Source organism: Amblyomma americanum, chromosome 4 (genome assembly GCF_052857255.1).
Source record: "Amblyomma americanum isolate KBUSLIRL-KWMA chromosome 4, ASM5285725v1, whole genome shotgun sequence".
Classification (NCBI taxonomy): Eukaryota; Metazoa; Arthropoda; class Arachnida; order Ixodida; family Ixodidae; genus Amblyomma; species Amblyomma americanum.
Window position 1 is genome coordinate 125,637,515 of NC_135500.1, and position 20,310 is coordinate 125,657,824.

Sequence of the window (20,310 nt, forward strand, 5' to 3'; positions counted from 1 at the left end):
TGTGTGAAGCTTTTCTGCGAACATCCCCGCTGGCGAGTCATGAGCCTATAAAGGCTTTCGCCTTAATAAGTCACAATCGTTTGTTTTCTTGCTTTGTTTACGACGAATGCCCTTACGTCAGTGCTGTGCGGAAAAGAATTTCGTCCTCTGTTAATGACCTAGGATGTTAAAGAGTGCTTATCCTAAATGTTAAATGTTAACGAGTGTTCATCCGTTCTCCCCACTTGCGTGGAGTGGCACCAAATGAAATTCATAGCTGCCTGACTGAGACATGCTGTCATTGCGTCATAGACGTAAAAACAGCTGCGCTTCTAGTGCGCTTGTAGAAGGCCGAAGAGGACGTAAGAGCAAATGAAGGGAGCCTCTGGCTCTAGTTACCTGGTCTCGGGTGACTTGACTTCTCAATTGGGCGAAAGGAGGGAAGGTCAGCTGACCATAGAACAGATAGACATAATTTATGCAAACAACTCAGTGGAATCTTTCTATAGAACCCTGCATAAAGACCAGAAAGTGCGGAGGTTCACACATGTGAACTCAACAAGTGCCGATTTATGAACCCGGGACTTCAAGCGTCGCAGTGTTTCAGCCAATGTTCACACGAGATGGCTTCCCAAAAGGGTGTTGTCACGTCATCAATTATCACTAAAGACCAGACGTGGATTCCGTTTTTCCTCCTTAAAGTTGACCGGCTGTCATCTTAATCTAAGCATAAGATCTTTACACCGTTGTATAAATCGCAAGTTGCAGCCAGCACTTCGACAATGATGGCCACAATTTTTTTTAATGGCGAAAACAAATTAACTCTCTTTGTTTCCGGCATCACGACAGTAATGTCTGAACCACACGGAGACCTTCTAAAAGAGAGGCTGTTTTTGTCAAACCTTGAGGTTATTAGGAGCGTCAAAAAAGGACTTCTCCTTCGCACTTCTGGCTCATAGGATGACTCATAATGAAAGTTTTCTTTAAAAAAAAAAATCTTCGGGGTGGTTCCTCCCGCTTCGTACTCATTTAAAATTTCACTTAGTCATACGGGTTGTTTTCCAACGCGGTGTCCCATTTTCAAGTAATTCAAGTCAAGCAAGAATATTTCCATACTTGAGAAGCACCGCTTAAGCCCTGTTTGCAGCATCCTTGCAGTCATACATGTATCACTGCAAAATATTCATCACTCTGTTATGTAGTTGTGTAGAATATTGAATGGAGTTCGGGCTTTTCAAAGCTAAAGATTTTTAGAGAAAAAATTGCACCAGCCTGAGAACTGATATGCACGTTTTCCTCTGAAGCTGCTCGACAAGGAAGGCGGAAAGTATGCACACGCCGACTTGACATGAAAAGGAAAAATTAAACTGCGAAAAAAAAAAATCGAGCGAGCAACCAGTCCAACAGATCAAGGAAAAAAATGGTCGAGAACAGAGCAAGAAGCCCTTCTGCCACAGAGACTGCAGCTGCGACGATGAGAGAAGCAGCTAAGGCACCAGCTAAACCAAGGCCACAGCCGAACCTCGAAGAAACGGCCCGGCTTGAACTTGGCGAGACACCAGAAACAAAGAAGAAGTCCTTGCAGTACTTACGGCGACTCATAGAAGGTACGTTTTTCTCTCTACCTTCTTTGTGCGCTGTTTTTCGTAGTCTTGATAATCATGCCGGCCGAATGTATGGAACTTGAAAACGAAAACCCGCAAGACTTAGGCTCTATATTGGCACCAAATTGGCACTTTCAGGTATACAGAATGTAACGATAATCTCAAACCTTTACAGCAGATTTTTTTATCCTCTTTACGCAAGTTTCTGTCACTTTCGTTTCGTTCTTTGTGTCAACTTTTATTTCGTCTGATGATTCTTTTTTTTTTCTTGAACTCGAATATCTCTCTCTTTCGACTGGAGACATTATTCTGAAAGTACCTTTCCTCGCCAGTAAGCATCTTTGTCTTACTTTCGGATGGCTTTAATGCATGCGTTCCCGCCCATATAATTTTTAATCAGTCACTCAGCAATTCAGCACTGCGGATTAGTCACTTGCAATGTAGTTTCAAATTTTATGAGCACGTAAAATAGATTCATACATTCAGTCAATGCGCAGCCGTGCCTAATGACTCTGAGCGCAGCGAAACCTTTACAAAGATCGAACGGTTGGTTATCCTTACAGCCACCAAATATACGCCAAGCATGCCCTTAGTCATGTCCAACATTCTTAGACAAAAATTTTGAAAAATGTAAAATCGTAAGATATTGTTATAGAAGTATTGAAGGTTATGCTCTATTCTTCTGACATGTAGCAAAATTTTTTTCTTTTAAAGTGTTTCCATCGATGGCATCGAACAGTTAAGACTGCCATAAAAAAACCAAAGAGGAACGCTTTTGTGATAGCGAAAATTTAACAGAAAAGACTAAAGAATGCCGTCGGGTGATCTGCGAATATTTTGATTGTTATAGTGAAATCTTATATCATCTAAAAAATGCCTTCATAAACCGTTTCCCGATAAAAATTCTTTTTCCAGAATTGCGTAACAGCCAGGTCAATGTTACATGTCTTATTAGAGATATTAGGAGCTGGAAGCTCAGGAATGCGCTCAGCGAACACAGTTAAGTTAAGCAGGTTCTCCGGCATTCAAAGTATCATCTTTTCTTTCTGTCTCTGAATGCGCCGATATTTTCAAGCAGCTGTTTCAAGCAGGAGGAAAATACCGTGTAGATTCAAGTAAAGGACGCGTTTCTGTAGGGGCTGCTCGCGCCAGCTTGGCATCCAAAATTTAAAACAAAGAAATCTGGCAAAAAACAACTGTGTTTCACTTAAGTATAAGTCCCACCGCGCGGCACTTTCCATGGGGTGCTACTATGAACGCGATAATACAGCCTCACAATAAAAATTCACAGGAAAAGTTAATTACCGGATGTAGTACCAATGCGATAGTATTACAAGCTCTAACTAGATGCCTTTACTAGGGTGACGTCACATCCGCTCTGGTGACCTTACTCCACTGCACCCAATGGGAACTATCCGTTCTGGTGAGGTCGCTCCCCTCTAGCCAATGAATAAATTTTATGACCGACGCCACATTTTTTTGCCCGATTAGGCTTTTAATGCCGTCTCACTAATATGACGTTAAGTTGATTTCCTCAGTGTTTCTGACGTGAGAGTGAAAGCACACTTAAGCACCGACCTCGCGCTCGAATCGCTGTTTCCAACCCTCCGTCAAACCTTCACTTACGGTCGAGTGTTATACCCCATCGCTTCACGCATATATCACCGCCTTAGTTCTTATTTAACCTGTAGCGATGCAACAGTTGGCAATAAATATTTCTACTAGCCTGGTTTATTGCGAGTGATTGCCATCGGTCGCAGTATCATCCAGACTTTCATCCCGTTACTGCATGACCGGTTCTGCGGCCTACGCTAAATCGTTTTAAAGTACGGGTTGTCGTACAAAAGCGGTAGACATAATCTGATCAGAAAAATTCCGCTTTAAAGTGGAGCTTTCATGGGAGGGCCCGAATCCGAGCTTTCATGCGAGGACCCCAGAATTCTTGTGAAGTAAAAATATCTTGGAAAAATTACGAGCACCTTGTTCGGGAACCTCGATAAACATTAAACACGTGGTATGGTTCGGTAGCTATCTTTTGAGTATTATTGTCGTTGCTATACGAAGAAAACTTAACATATTCTGAATTACTTTCTCTTTCATTCATTCAAACAAGTGACTTTATGCGAGAAGAAGCGCAAAGGGCAGAGGTATACCAGGTGAATTAAGAGCCAATCAGTGCCGCCAAAATCATTGATTCATAGGCTTGCTTACATTTCGCTTCTTTATAATCCCGTCTAGTTTCCTGACAGATAGAGCATGATTCAGTGAGTTGTGTTTTCAATTCAATTGAGAAGTATTTATAATTTCTAGCTTTTTTTCGGCTGTGGTCGATTTCCTCTTCATTATACTCAGTGTGACTTCTAGCGTGCAACGCAGTGGATGCTATACAGAAAAAGTCTGGCAAAAAGTTTAGAATGTCTTCCTTTACGCGCTGGTTTAGATGCCAAGAGGTCGCGCGCTCTCTAACGTCGATGGCAAAAATCAGATTTGGGCCAGTGTGCGGAGTGAAATTTTTTTGACAGTGATTATGATTTGGTTTATTCAAAGTCAACTAGAGCATAGCCCTATGTGGAGGAGAACCTCCGAAACCACACTAGTAGGTAAAGTCCTTCAGGTCGCAGCGAAAGACGCCATTTTCTGAAATTGGAGGAAAACGGCTGAATTCATAGCAACCTGACAAAAACAAAGCCGAGAATTGGAAGAAGACAGTATGCACATTTCGAGAACCTGGCGAGAGATAAGCCTCTCTCTTATCAACATAATCGCACAGATTCTGCCGAATGAGGCCAAAAACAAAAACAAAACCACTACTACTATCAATTAAAAAAATCCAGTACTGTTCAGTGTTCGCCTCAGTGGCGATACGTACTAGTTCCTCCACAGCGTAAACGGGGGCCCTAGCTTTGACAGTGGTGCATGTGATGTACGAAACATACTACAGACAAACACCAATCTGTGACGTCAGCCAGATGCGCTGCTGGCGCTGCCGTCGCCGGCGGGGGGTAAAAGCTGGAGTCACAGCCAAGCCAATACATGCAAACAAATTTTTCAAAGCAGTTTTCTGATTTCACAATGCACTTGTAATGTCAACCCTTCGTGAGAAAAGCCGGGTACATCTTAAAACAGATTGCGAAAGTATGAAACGACAATGAAAGGCAGTGTATTTTTAAAACACCGCTATACGTGTGCATGGCAGTCCCTTCCGGCGGAGGACGCCGGTTGGGGGCGCGACCCATAGAAATACATCTAAACAAAAAATTGGGAAAATATCTTTTCGCATCACAGTCTAACCCCCATGGAGACAACCATTTGTTAATGGTTGGAGAGAGTTTGGAAGAAGAATGTGTCATGGAATGCAATGCCATTTCGAAGATATGATTTTTTAAACATAACAATAAATGTGTGTTCTGAATGCAGGCGTACCCAACACGCGCTCTATCAGCTGGGCGTTTCTCCTTATCGCACAAGCATCCCTTGGAGTGCGACATGCTGACGTGTGTGTTAGGTTTTCTCACTAATACAGTAGTCCAACCTAGACAGCGCAGGCAAAACACCCAGCCCCCTTCCTGCACACACGAAGGCCTCCTATGTGTGTAAACACGGTGTTAGCCTTTATATAAGCACCAAGTAAACAACGCCACACAATCTTGGGGGTACTGTAGGTGCACTTCGTAGGGGACTTTGCAGTATAAAAATTAGAGCTTGTCGTTCGTATTGATTCATTTCTCCAATTCATTATTTGCCCCTTCATCGCTGAGCAGCGTCGGCTCTGTTAATAAACCAGTGAAAGTCTCAGAGTGACAGATCAAAGAAAGTGGCGCTTACCAGTGAAATAAGGGTAAAGAATGAAACCAGAAAAACTGCGCCTTTAACAAATGGCTCCAGTGATCTTATGCGCCTTCTACTCATTTACAGGGACTTCATCGCTCAATGTTCCTACCGACGATGAGTTTCTGGTGTCTTTCCTTCGTGCCCGAAAGTACCGCGTCCAAGAGGCCTTCGAGACGGTTAAAAAATTCTCTCAGATGCGTCAAGACCTCCCAGAGTTCTTCGAAGACCTTACTCCAGCGAATGTTCCCATCAAGACAATTTGCCATGAAAATGAACTGGTGATGGTCTCGCCCCAACAGGATGCCTTTGGAAGAAGTGTGGCCCTCTTAAGGTTAGGTAGGTTTAGAAGCAACCATTTGTTAAGAGCAAATTTGAGAGTGGAGGCTATCCCATGCGCCCCGCCCTTTCATCGCATCAGCCTTAGCACCGACAATTTCTTGTCTCGTTAGACACGAGCAACATCAGCGTAATTTTCAAACAAGCCGTTTTTTTTTGTTTGTTTGGGTGGTTTGCCGTCTCTTCCTACAATAAGAGAAGTGAACAGTCTACATGGAATACTATCGTTACCACCATTATCGTTGTTATCTAAGAGAAGTAGCACAAATATCTGTGTTGAAAAGTTGTTCGGACAAAATGTACGTAAAGGAGCGATGAAAAACAATGCGAGCAAAGGGGCCCCTGTTTGCTCCTCCGCTCACATTTCTGTTCATCGCGTCAGTACAACTACACTTGAATTCCAAACCTTTTTTTTCTTCTGTCGGCCTATCACCGCTTCGCCAAGTAAAAGCCGCCCGTGAAAACCGCCACGGTCCGTAAGTCGCGGCGTGCCAGCCAGAATTGACCCCTGCAAAACGCATAAACGAACTTGCGCAAAAGCATAAATCGCAAATGCACAAGAGGAAGACAACAAGCGCTCACCATTTGTATTACCCTCAATGGGTTATCGCTATATATTTTCCCCTTATTTTTTCCCCTTTACACCTTAGGGCGTGGTTCAGGTGTCCGCCTAGGGTGAAAAGGTTACTGCATTTTTGTTTCGATACTGATGATGAACATTAATGGCGCAAGGTCCTTTTCGGCAAAAAATCAACATGACACAAGGAGTTGTCCTCTACTCAGGGTGGGGTAAATGTCCCATTTCCCATTAATTTCATCCCAGATAAGCCATCGACCAGGCCAGGCTATAACTTGTAGCCCACTGTGTCATCGGCGGATACCCGGCGACACTGAGAATCAAACCTCATATCTCTCGCATGCAAGTCGAATTCTGTGACAACTAGGCTACCGCAGCCGTTTTGTTCCCTCACAACTCATTGTTATAGCAACAATGTATATTTCCAGAATCATCTAAGGGGCAGAAACGTGGAGACTAACAAAAAGGGTTCAGCTTTAGTTAAGGACAACGCAGCGAACCATGGAAGGAGAAATGACAGGTGTAACGTTAAGAGACCGGAAGCGGGCGGATCGGGTGAGTTAACAAACGCGGGTTAATCACATCCCAGTCGAAATCAAGAGGAAGAAATGGGTTTGGGCCGGGCATGTAATACGAAGGCAAGATAACCGCTGGTCCTTAAGGGTACCGGAGTGGTTTCCAAGAGAAGGCAAGCGTAGCAGGGTGCAACAGATGGTTAGGTAGGCGTATGAGATTAGGAAATTTGACGGGGACGCGGTGGCAGCAGCTGGCAAAATGCAGGGTTAATTGCAGAGACATGGGAGAGGCATTTGCCCTGCTGTGGGCGCAGTCAGGCTGATGATGATGATGACAATGTGGTGCAGAAATTAGCAGGTGAGCAAGAGGCACGAAATAAGAAGGATAAAGCGTAGCGAGAGGTGCAAAACTAAGCTGTAAGTGAATGGTGCATAGCGTATGCTCATACAAACATGATAAGCCAATGTCGAAGCTTGGGCGATTTGGTTAAACGTCATCGGAACAGCGCAAAAAAATGGACGTCAGAAAGACAAACAGCGCCCTGTATGTGTCTAACTTCCACGTCTTCGCCCTGTTCCAATAAAGCTAATTTCAGTTAAGAGTGCCCACACGGAAAAGGATAATATAGTTAAGGATGGCATAATTGAGTGACCGGCTGGTTTTACTTTAAATATTCATACGTGTAAGTTAGTTCTGGTGGGGCAAGCCACTCGTGGGCGAAGTTATTGCGTATGAGTGAACTGAACCGTTGTGATGACAGCGATCAGCATGGTTCATTAAAGTCAAGAACTTACAGCTTACAGAAAGTGCAGTTTTGTTTTGGTAGGTTTTGCGCTCACAGACAGGCATTAAAACAATGCAACCGAATCCGTATTGCAGGTGCCTGGAAACCTAGCATGTGCTCTTTCACAGACTTGATCCGAGCATCGCTCCTGCTGGCTGGAAGGTCTGCTCTTGATGATGTCACACAAATTAATGGCGCTGCCGGCATCGTAGACCTGAAAGGCTTAAACTTCTACCACATGGTGCAGCTGACGTCGTCGCTGATTAAGTTGGTTCAGTTCACGCAGGTAAGTATGGTCGTATGTGTAGGGCATTATTAAGGCGTACCAGTCATAGGACTTTAATTTGCTATTTAAATGCATTGCATGCCAAAAAAGCTCAGTGGCGGTCGAAAGAACACTTTCCGCGCATCTAAACACGAGCGCCGAAAGTAGCGTTTCTATTACAAAGCATGCTGCAAAATCAAGAAACAAACCGTATGCTGCACTGTAAGCGTTGTAAGAGCTCTCATAGAATAAAGTCAATCATAGGACAAGCAGGAGCCATCGAAAGCAAACTGAACACCAAATTTCTGCAAGCGTCAACCATTGACCACTATTTTACATTATACACACTGAACTTGACACCTCGAAATATTGCCAGCATCTTCCTCAGCCATGAGTACATTGCAGGGAAAACGGGTCTCCTACTTAGCGCTGTTGTCCTTGTCCTAAACATTTTGCGGCCACCATCGCTCAGGAACTTTAATCACGCCATACTTCCTCCTTACTCACCCGCCCTCGCCACAGTAAACCCTCTGTTTCTCTAATATGTCATCGCCTCTGTTTTCGCATCACATTTCCTCTCAAAGTCCGTCCTCTCCCATTAATTTCAGCTGCATTTACCTGCCTTTTGCTTTCCAATTCAGACTGGTCTCATCCAGTATATGAACTTTACCCGGCCTCTGTCATTTTTCGCATAACTGGTTGCGTTGTCCTCAATTTAATTTAAATCCTTTTTAATTAGCCACTAAGTGTCTGCCCGATGGCCAGAATTGCCAGCGTACAAAAGCTGTGTACATTCTATTGAGAAATGTTGTTCATCGGATGTTCATAACAGTGCCTGCCAAATGCAATCACACTCGTTCTTATTTTGCTGGCTATTTCCTTTTCATCGCGGGCATTGCTTGGCCTGTACAGATGTGGCCCCGTACTATTCGCAATATCCAGCGGCATATAGTAAACTATAGTTCAATTTAAAAGAACTTGTAGACGGGCTAGATGATTTACGTTTTCGGCAAGCATTTAGCGCACACGCCAAACTCAGAATAGCTGATGGGCACGGGACAGGCGCTAACTTTGACCTGGCTTTGTTTATTCTGTCCAGACAAGCAAAATATACATAAGCACAAGTTCGGTTCCTCAAAGTATTGAAAATTCACACGAAACTTTAGGCCTATGGTAGCACTTCTTGATACTCTCAAGCATGCGCTGCGGTTTATCCCGTGAATTACTTTCTAGTGAGTCCTTCAGCGTTTCTTATACCTCTTTATTCCCAACTCAGTCTCCGAATGCCTCTTGTAAAAATGGATTTAATAACAGTGCAAAGTATCTCCGCTTACCTGCCAGTTTCATTCACATCAGCTTAAACTCCGCATAGGGCTGCAATTTCTAGTGATTGTTCACGTCCTGCTTACTCAATGGCTCCTTAATTATTTGAAGAGGAGGAACCGCGCATTAAAGATCACTGGAGATGTTTGGCTGGTAATCTACCTGGTAGAGTACTCCAGATCGATGCTGGTGATGAAGATTAAGTGGAGCATATGCACACATGCCGATACGGATCATAACGGGGAAATAACTAGAAGGATATGAATGGGGTGGAGCGCATATGGCAGGTTCTCTCCGATCATGAATGGCATTTTACCAATATCCCTCAGGAGGAAAGTGTGCAACAGCTGTATCTTACCGGTACTCGCCTACGGGGAGGAAACATGGAGGCTAACGAAAAGGGTTCAGCTCAAGTTAAGGACAACGCAGAAAGCTATGGAAAGAAAAATGATAGGTGTAACGTTAAGAGACCGCAAGCGGGCAGAGCGGGTGAGGGTACAAACGCGTTTTATTGACATCCTAGTTGAAATCAAGAGGAAGAAATGGTCTTGGGCAGGGAATGTAATGCGAAGGCAAGATAACCGCTGGTCCTTAAGGGTAACGGAGTAGGTTCCAAGAGAAAGCAAGCGTAGCAGGGGGCAGCAAAGGTTAGGTGGGCGCATTAGATTAAGAAGTTTGCAGGCTAGGGTGGGCACAGGTGGCAAAGGACTGAGTTAATTTGAGAGACATGGGAGAGGCTTTTGCACTGCAGTGGGTGTAGTCAGGATGATGATGATGATGACGACGATTATGATGATGATGATGATGATGTTGGTGATGACTACGATGAGATGATGATGATAATGATGATGATGCACACATTACTCGCGTAAGCACATGCAGAATACAGCACGATTTGAACCTGACCACTTCAGGCTTAACCTTCTGGGATTAAACTGCTCTAAAAGGGCTTATTTTCGCAAGCAGGCTGCAACAAATACATGAGCTTAGCTAGCCGAAGGCTTTCCCTATCCTTCCCCGTCATGTTTGTTGGGGACTAAACAACTGTGACACCAAGAAAATTTGTTGCTCCCCTTTTAGCCGGAACGAATGTGATAATATTCAAATCGCACTAGACTCTAAACTGGAATTTCCCAGGGTGCGTATAATACCCGTGTCCTTAAGAACTATTAACAAGAGCTTTAGTCGCCCGTAGTGCGGAAGCTGCGTCACACCGGTGTCAGAGTACATTCGTGAGGCTGAGAGTATAGTCCTGGCGTAAACATAATTCAGTTTTCATGATTGTTTCGCGATTCAACTGGATTAAATGTATTTTTTTTTTCGTAGCCTGCATGACTGCTTGGTGCTTCATATTTGCTTAATTTTCGTAGTCTCTGACGACTAGATCTAGGGACACATTTATTGAATTACGTGGTTAATGGCGTGGACTACTGAATTCAGTGTGTTGATAATGGACTATTACCTTACACATTCTCCAGAAGGTAGCCGGTTCCAAAACTTTTTGACGTTTCCCTGATTCTGATAACTGCGCTAATTTCCATTAGCATGGGATTCAACAAGATACCTAATGCAGTAATATTTACCTCACAGAGTGCCCACTAGGGAACCTAAAGTAAGGCGATTGGGCTATTAATAAAATTAAAATAGCATTCTTTCAAGCTACTAGTAAACTGGTCATGACTCATAAGGCATCGAGAATACAGGGCGCGAGCTTTACAAAATATGTGCACTTGCTTCATCATCATCTAGAGCGTTTCACCTCTGCATTCTTTGTACGGAGTTACTAACGCACTCTTCAGTGACCAGAAGCTTATTTTCCCGGTCCTACTTATCTATAACATGCAAACTACTAACATTTCCGCCTTAGTCTGCCACGACATTAATTCATTTTCAACCGATGCATTATTTCAGCCAGTATTCTATTAGTGGCGAAATTTCTACCGTGAAATGGAAGTATACCTGGCGTAAAACCTGTGTTAGCAAGCCTCCACCACGCAAGGCCCGGAACACGCGCGGCTGAAAGCGGTAGCTGGTATGACAACCCTGACACAAACAAAGGACACGGTCGCCGTGGTGTGTACGCTTAATCTTGCCGGTAATTAGTTCCATCCCAAATTCGCCACTCTATCGGATTGACACGATGCGGTGAATGGATAACATAAAGCCATATATCCCCGTAATCTGGCAGCAGCGGACGAGCACGGCTATATTTCGCGAGGCGGTACAGACAAAATCTTCGTTATTTAAAAAGAAGTGTGTTCAAACTCAACAAGAAGCAACTAAGTGTATATATTGTAGACATGTCTATATACAATATGCGCACCACCGCCGCGCAACTTCGTGTGTAGTTCCGTTAGAAAATTGCGAGCTTGAAGGTTTGCTTTTCAGAATGATATTTCAAAAAACGACAAACGGCTACCATGGTTGCTTTAAACTAGCAACGATTATTTGCAGGATTGCGTGCCAATGCGAATAAAGGCGCTGTACATCGTGAATCACCCACCAGTGACAGAGTTCCTGTTTTCAGCAGTGAAGCCTTTTTTGAAGAGTAAGCTTCTCGGCAGGGTAAGGTCTTCACGCCACACACTATACTAGTCTCCTTTCTTCATCAGGCGGTAACATACAGAACCGATGTCGTTTAAAAACAAGCAAACAAATTTATATCGACTGATGCGAATACTTGAAATCTCCGCAAATTGTATTTCCTCCAAACAGCAGTTATTTGTGTCGAGTATTTGTTTCTAAAACGCAGCAGTACGTTTAGTGCACATAGCCTCGTCAAGCTGCAAGCTTGGTGGGCAACTCGCCTTAAAAAGTGCCCTGCTCGCGCTTTTATAGAGAGGTTCACTGCGTTAAGATGACGCATTTCGAAAGGGCGGGAACTCAAGTCGTTGGAGGCTAGTGTAAAAGCACTCACATCTGCTATGTTACACTCTTAAACTGCCCTCATGATCATTAAGTGGGACATTTCATTGTTACGAGAGAGAAAGAGAGACTCTTTAATGAAGAAACAGAGAATTTAGCCGGCGTTTCAATATCACGGACCACGAACAACGAGACAGCACATCATACTTGTGATCCTATAGCAGGCTTCATCACAGCGAAAAGGCTAAGCTTGGGCGCTGAGGCGAAATTCTACGGTGACAACTTCTAGTTTCCAAATATCGAGAATAAAACCTCATAAACATTGTGTCGCGTGACCTAGTCACCGCGACTTGTCAATGGATGACTTCTCAGACACGATGCATCCCCTTTTGAACACGTATACGCATTCACCGCAGTTTCCACCTCGTTAGGCACTTACTTGAATGGTACATATTTGTCACATGTGCCGAAAGTGGTGCGTTCGCAGCTCTCCGCTGAAATCGTATGAGGCTTGTGATAGCTAGGTGGTGGTGAGCTGGTTACCGGTAAAACCCGCCGCGGTGGCTCAGTGGTTAAGGCGCTCGTCTACTGATCCGGAGCAGCCGGGTTCGAACCCGACCGCGGTGGCTTCGTTTCAATGGAGGCGAAACGCAAAGGCTCCCGTGTGCTGTGCGATGTCACTGCACGTTAAGATCCCCAAGAGGTCGAAATTATTCCGAAGTCCTCTTGAATTTCTCGGTTAGAAAATCTCACGCCGAAGGGAGGTGGTAGCAGAAATCGAGAAACGTGATAAGAGCTAACGCTCCTAAAACTTCTTGCTTTGAGGGTAGAATAATTTTATTATTTGTGTAGTTGATGAGCGGAATTGTTCACAAAGATTGTGAACAATTCACTTTGCCCAAGGGGTAGTGTTTATGAACAGGCAGAACTAAAAAACAAGGGCTACATTAAATGTGTCGAAAAACTACGTTCTGTCTTTCAACGTATCCGTCCTCGTCCTTAGGGTGCCTCAATGACATGGAAAAAAAAAGTTGGCGGTGGTTTAGCTCTGGTTAAACGTGGAGTGACGCGATAGCTACAGCTGGCCTAGTGGAACTTGCCGAGTTGAATTGCAAAGTCAGTCTTTCGCAGCTCCGTTTCGCTGGGGTTCCTTCTTCACCTTCGTCCCACTTGGCACGGCGCATGCGCACAGCTGTTGCAGCTCGGTTTCGCCGGCGCGCCGTGCCGCCGGCAGCAGCAACTGCTCCGCACCACGTTGCTGGTTACGTGCCACCGCCACGCTGAAGGCTCGAAATACTACCGTAATGTGGAGGGTGCCTATATAGAAGTTGAACGCTCGGGCCATGAGGCAATAAAGTATGTGAGCGTTTAGCTCTAGGAACCAGGTTTCAGTGTTTGCGGAGCGCAAGGACCGCTCATCGTGTGGCCCGCATACTGACGGCAGCGAACGGTACTTTCGTGCCGTTTACGCATGTTTTCGTATGGAACTGTTGGTGTTCTTATACGTGGTGAAAAACCTACTTAACCAAGCAATGACCCTAGGCCAGTGATAAGTCGAACTAAGGTGAATAATAATAATAATAATAATAATAATAATAATAATAATAATAATATTAATAATAATAATAATAATAATAATAATAATAATAATAATAATAATAATAATATTAATAATAATAATAATAATTGGTTTTGGGGAAAGAAAATGGCGCAGCATCTGTCTCATATCGTTGGACACCTGAACCGCGCCGTAAGGGAAGGGATAAAGGAAGGAGTGAAAGAAGAAAGGAAGAAAGAGATGCCGTTGTGGAGGGCTCCGGAATAATTTCGACCACCTGGGGATCCTTAACGTGCACTGACATCGCACAGCACGGCCTTAGCGTTTTTCCTCCATAAAAACGCTGCCGCCGCGGTCGGGTTCGAACCCGGGAACTCCGGCTCAGTTACAGTTTGAGCTTTTACCTTTGCCACTTCGGTCAACTTCATAGCTCGTGTGTCCCATGTCTCTTATCTCTTTGTGTCGTATTCTGGTGCGTATACAAACCAGTGATAATTCTAAGCAGAGGGCGCTTTGCTAGCCGACAGCTAAACTAAGAGGAGGGGGGGGGGGGGGCTCTCAATCTTCGAGTGTTTGAATTAACGTCCCAAACACAGCAGGTTAACGTCCCAAAACACAGCCACGGTACTATACTGCAAAGATGCCGTTGTCAAACCGCGTTCCCGATTGCAGCAATTTATCAATGTTGTCCCGTGGCCTATTGTGATTTGTACTGAACAGCCAGCTAGTCATGATACGAGTGCCAGAAATACTGGCCTTTTTTCGGTTAAAAACGAATATCAAAAATTCAAAGGGAGACCCCATTACAGATGAGTTGGCAATCTGATGCAGCATTAAAAGTTGCCTTAAACGGAAGTGACGTTACCTTCGGCCTGATTGTCACTTTTACCTCTGTGACGGAGCTAGTGGCCTTATGGCGTCACTTCCGTTCAACCAATGGGTTGGTCCTTTCTTTCCGATAAGCCTTGCAATGCTATCGCGTTAAAAATGAATTCGGCGTGTTTTACCAGGCCCCGCCGCGGTGGCTCAATGGTTAGGGCGCTCGACTACTGATCCGGAGTTCCCGGGTTCGAACCCGACCGCGGCGGCTGCGTTTTTATGGAGGAAAAACGCTAAGGCGCCCGTGTGCTGTGCGATGTCAGTACACGTTAAAGATCCCCAGGTGGTCGAAATTATTCCGGAGCAATCTATTACGGCACCTCTTTCTTCTTTCACTCCCTCCTTTATCCCTTCCCTTACGGCGCGGTTCAGGTGTCCAACGATATATGAGACAGATACTGCGCCATTTCCTTTCCCCCAAAAAAACCAATTATTATTTACCAGCGGTTCTCTGTTTAAACCGAAAAATGTTACCTCTAAACAATTTTAAAAAGACAGGTTTTTCAGCACAATTCTTTGCACACCGAATTTCTCTGGCAAGGATTCTTCTGCGATGGTTCCTGTAAGCGATGCAGGAAATTCAGTAGTGCTCTCTCTCTCTCTCTCTCTCTCTCTCTCTCTCTCTCTCTCTCTCTCTCTCTCTCTCTCTCTCTCTCCTTACAAAAATTTCTTTGGGCCGTCTATAGACTGTCCATAGAATTCTGTCTATAAAGTTATAGACTCTCTATAGACGAAACCCAGACGACAGTCTATAGGCAATCTATATATTTATGGCCATACACATTTAGTAGACATTGTCTATAAACAATCTATAGACTATGAACAGACAAAAATATCTATAGGAAGGCAATAGAGCCTATAGACCATTTTTGTAAGGGTCGCACTTCCAATTTCCAGATCCACTTCATCGGGCACGACGCCTCGAAGCTTTGGGATATGTGTCCTCGTGATATCACACCAGCTGAATTCGGCGGAACACGGGAACGGTTCGACTACGACCGCCAAGATGTGTTCCTCCGCAGTAGGGCCGAGTTTTTCGAGCGCTTGTACAGTCGGCGCAGGTCGGAGAAATAAAACAACAACTGTTGTCTCTCAACTCTACTGGACGTATTGTAATACTGCCAGCGATCTCTTTTTGCCGTGGTGTCACTGTTATTCACTCAGGAAGTCGGGACACCACACTTCTACCTGAAAGAAACAGTCGGTGTGTGCGTGCCCTTCGTATCTGCAGGTACGTGTTGAGCATTGAAACGTGGAACTCTAAAACGGTGCTTTTCTTTTTCTAGGCGTCGTTTATGCGACACCGATCTTAGCCCGGTGTTAGAGATACAGCAGGTAGCAAAATGAGCAGCGTACTGACGTCCATTCACGTTTACATTAATGTACAAGTTTAATTGGCGCATGAAATAAATATGTCAGCCTATTTACCGCTTCGATATAAATTATACCAGTTTTTTTTTTGTACAGTGGTAATAAAAATCTGCGCAGAATAATAAAAGAAAAAAAATCAGCCTCAGTTCTGAAGAACGCTCTGAGGGCAGCGGTCTCGGGATGACGGGGATCCGCGTCAGTGCTCCATAGCTTCTGGAAAAAATAAGTAGACAGTATTGACGTCGGTAAAGGTTCTTTCGATTTATTTCTAATAGACAAGCGCAAATACAGAGACGCCATACAAACCACTCACTAAATAAAAATTGTAGGGCACTGTAGCCAGCTGCATTACAGAAATGAGAAAGCATTTGCGCTTGAATGTCACTTTTTTTGGCAAGTCATTGTTGTCTAGCATCAGTACATATATCCAAAACACTTAACTGTCGTACGCATTACAAAGCGTTCACTCCGTCCCCTATGTGCTGCGCGCCCGCCTGGTACACAGAGGGCCTGTGTTCGAACCGCAATACCAGCGAATTTTTTTTTTCGAATGGTCATTTTCGTGCGGACACGCTCTTATGACACGCTCTGCTGACAGGTCGTGTGCACGCCACACATGAGACAAGAAATGCTTTCGCAGTAATAACAGTGAAGGGTGACACCGCTTACAACTAAACGTCATACCACTATCTAAGCACATGTGGCGGAACCAGTTTTCTCCCCACTGATGATATTTGTTTTAAAGATGCCGTTGACATATATTTTTATGTACTCTCAGTAATCAGTTCCATTTAGAGTAGTCGACATGGTAATTCCATCATTAACTCATGGTACCCGGCCCCTTCCTCACTAAGCTGTGCGCACGCACGCACACGCAAGCACGTGTGCTGAAAAATACTTTCCACCCATGCAGACATTCACGGAGATGAAGACAGCGACAAGAAATAAATAAACGACAGCCATAGGGAGCTATACAACGTGGCACTCATACCAAAATGCATGGATTCCACCATAAACAAGGGAAGAGGAACAGCCAGAGCTGAATACTTTGAAAGAAAGTCTACATTCGACAATTTGCCAAGATTCACAGATGCAATCACAAACAAATTCAGAACATCCACAGTAGCCGGTGTTGAGAGAAACTGTAAAATCAGAGACTCACTAAAAAAACACCAAAAGCGCGGACCGGGAGGGATAGGAAGTGGCAGTCGCCCTGACAACCAGAGAGAGCCACCAAATTCAAACCCATATTAAAATTTATATGGATTCTAAAACTGCATGTAGGAGCTACCTCACCGGGGACATCTGCCAACAAGCGAAGAAACTCATAAAAGACTGCAGAAAGCACTCCGCAGTGCGCGTATCCAATAGCCCACAACCGACAATAATATGGATACCCGGGCATGAAGGGATCATGAGCAATCTGCACGCGGACGAGGCCGCCCGAGCACTCTACCCCTGGGAGGCCAACACCTTGCTTGAGGAAGACCTAGACTCCCCTTGACATGACTTACCCTGAAATCAGAGGAGACAGGAGACCCCTCGACAGATTTTTGCTGGCTTAATGCACTATGTACTAATAGAAGGTGCAATTCGGTCAAAGGAAGCACTATTGCTTATTCGCGATCGTTTTCGGCTCTGATGACACATTGATGCTCTAATGCATAGGTGTTCAAAACCTAAAGAAACCATTTTTCACATATAATACGTTCGTATTCGTTGAATTTGTTTGCTACAAGACCGAAAGGGGTTTCAATGACCACTGTATGCCCACTGTTGGTTGTCAGAGTCTTCACCTGGTTTTGTCTAAAACAGTGCTGCCTGTAGGCCACGCACAAGAGTGAATACACATTTAGCATGATGAAATAGGGCCAGTCAACTCACATAACACATCATGTAACACACGCAACAGGGACAACTGACTGCGCACTAACTGTGCATTTACAAAGACCATTTATCCTGCAACGAAGATATAGAGATGAACCCAAAGCCTGGATCGACTGAAATTTCGTGCTTTGTACATACCAGACGAGACCGGGCAGCTTCTACGCAATACCTATTCTTGTCGCACTCCTCACCTAGAGCCGCCACGGCTGCTTCAGAGTGTCCTTGAGCTTGTGCGCCGGCTTCTTGTTCGGGTTGCTGGTCGGCGTGTGGACGGCCAGGCAGCGGAAAGCCAGGATCATCAGCCACAGCGTACCCAAAGCCAGGAACGCCGAAAGCAGCGGATGTAGCTGCAAGTGACAACCGGTGTGTGGTAAACCGCTGTGCAAGTCCTACAGTTAGATGTGTGGAGGACTCCTCTTAAAGAAAGAATAGCTCCACATAAGCTGATTGAGGAGTTTCAAGGGAGTACAGGGGAAATCAGTACGCAAGTGAAGCAAAAATCTCAGCAGAGAAGATCTTTTGCCCAGCAACCTGGATTACTTTTCTTCGGGTGCTGCAATGCACTATATGCCATGCACACAGCTTGCAGACGCTAATGTGTGTGAGAATTTTGTCCGCACTGCAGCTGTTGTCTTCGGGTCTTTAAAGGTCCACAGTTCTGACTGCTTTTTCTGACAGAACCTGCGCTAGAAGGAAGTCAGCAGAAAGCACGCGTGGGAATCGCCTTCCCTCCGCCCGTGTGCCTTCCAATAGTAAGCAGTAAACACAGTACAAGACTGTTTTTGGAGACGAGATGACGAAAATCTTGGCTGTAAACAGCAGAAATGTATTCATTGATCGCAGCCTACAGATCTTACACCTAAAGCATAAATCTGCTTAAGGCAACGCTGTTCATCTGAAAACCACAGGCCGTGTGGCAATTAACTATAGCGTCCCAGTTTTGGACTGATCAGGATACCGGGTTTTGGTTCAAGAATCCTGTGGCGAAGAATAGCAACAGGAGCATCAAAGAACTCTGGCTCGAACCACACTTACTGACGTCGCGTCTTCTGGACGCGCTCTCACGTACCATGATGAAGTCCTTGATCTTGTTGACGGACCGCTCGCCGAAAAATATGCGCTGCAGGCGCGTAAGAGGGCCCTCGGCGTCCACGTCTCGGCACTTGCGGAACACGTCGCAGTAGCCCCGCAGGCCATTGCACGGTGCTCCTGGAGTCAACTTGGCCCCGCAGTGGGCCTTCATCTTCGGGAAATCGCACGCCGGGAGGCACTGTCCTGTTTCAGAGGGAATGCTTCTTCTTGCTCAAGGGTGACACACACCGAAAAGAACAGAAAAAGTTCCAAGAATGATAGAAGGCGACCTTGTCTGTTTTGTTGTGCGCAATAGCACCCTGGCCAGCGAGGACAAAAACCCATTTGGTAACGCGTGCTATCTAAAATACCGCGGTTCTGCTGCTCATGCAGCAGCGTACGGGTTTCGTGTTTCAAAACCCGCAGTCAACATGCTACGCCACTGAAGAGCGATGCAGTAAAAAGCTTTTTTTTTGTTTCCTTAACCTACAGGCATGATTTGCGCTCGTGCCGAGCGCGGCAAGTACTTTGCAGTAGGAAAAATTGAGAGGGCACCTAATCATCCTCAACAAAGAAACAAGCAATTAAGCCCCGTGCTTTTCTCGTGCATGATTGACATGGCACGTAAACATCAGGTTCATCGTCAAACGCAAAAAGAGTAAGCATTATTTATTTGGCATCCTCCTGCGGAGACAGTAAAAGTTTCAATATCTAGAGACTATTAATGTCTATAGCAAGACAATGAGTGGCTTTTGCACAAAAATCATTAACTACTGACAAAATAGTAGGTTGGACTAAAAGCAGCAGAACATACGTAGCCTGTGAACTTAACCTGCTCGGTCGACCGCCATTGCTTTTGAAGCCGTGTATAATATAACGATTCTAATTTTTTTAAAGCGAAATTTATTGCCCCAGGGCATCAATGATGGGTGAAGGTGTGATGAATGATGCAGTAGAGACTAAATGAATGGAAAAAGGTTAGCTGATTTGATGAAGTCCAGTAGAGAACGATGGTACGGTCCCTGCGTCCAGGCAATGTATGAAGCAGGGTTTCTTGGTGAAAGACCCGCGACCATCAGGTGCCGGATCCTTGTAGGCTTGAGAGCTGGGCAGTCCCCCAGTAAGTGATGAATGTCGGCCTCAATGTCCTTGTGTTTACATACCGGACACCCTGGCCGAGGAAACAATTCTCGGTACTGAGGCCACTTCCGAGTGATGGCTGGTGTGAGGGCAACCCCGACGCGGATCCTCCTAAGCGCAACCTCCTCTGCACGGGTAAGACCGCGGGGAAGGGTTACCGCACACGGAGGCATGAGAGCACGTGTGCGGCGCCAGAGGAGTTCCTTTCTTGATGAAAGAAGGGTAAAATTGTCCAAATGAAGGAGGCGAGACGGTGATGAGCTTGTATTCGCAAGGCGGGTCGCTAAGTCTGCCTGGTTTTGATAGGTCAGCAGATCCCGTGGG

At 45.1% G+C, this 20,310-nt stretch overlaps 2 protein-coding genes across 2 annotated transcripts in view; one reads left to right on the top strand and one right to left on the bottom strand.

Annotated features, from left to right (window-relative positions):
- The first annotated feature begins 1,442 nt into the window (after positions 1-1,442).
- LOC144129809 (clavesin-1-like) lies at positions 1,443-15,591 on the top strand. The gene is made up of 5 exons (XM_077663877.1): positions 1,443-1,586; positions 5,499-5,750; positions 7,723-7,913; positions 11,670-11,780; positions 15,415-15,591. Exons 1-5 carry the CDS (start codon positions 1,454-1,456, stop codon positions 15,589-15,591), a joined length of 864 nt encoding a protein of 287 aa, XP_077520003.1. The 5' UTR covers positions 1,443-1,453.
- Positions 15,592-15,905: 314 nt separating this feature from the next.
- Positions 15,906-20,310, bottom strand: part of LOC144129810 (disintegrin and metalloproteinase domain-containing protein 10-like) — a 39,175-nt gene continuing 34,770 nt past the window's right edge. Inside the window, exons 12-14 of the mRNA XM_077663878.1 lie at positions 18,845-19,050; positions 17,967-18,122; positions 15,906-16,101 (exon numbers count right to left, since the gene is read on the bottom strand). Coding sequence (XP_077520004.1) covers positions 17,967-18,122; positions 18,845-19,050 — 362 coding nt within the window. The 3' untranslated portion in view covers positions 15,906-16,101. The remainder of the gene's footprint in view (positions 16,102-17,966; positions 18,123-18,844; positions 19,051-20,310) is intronic.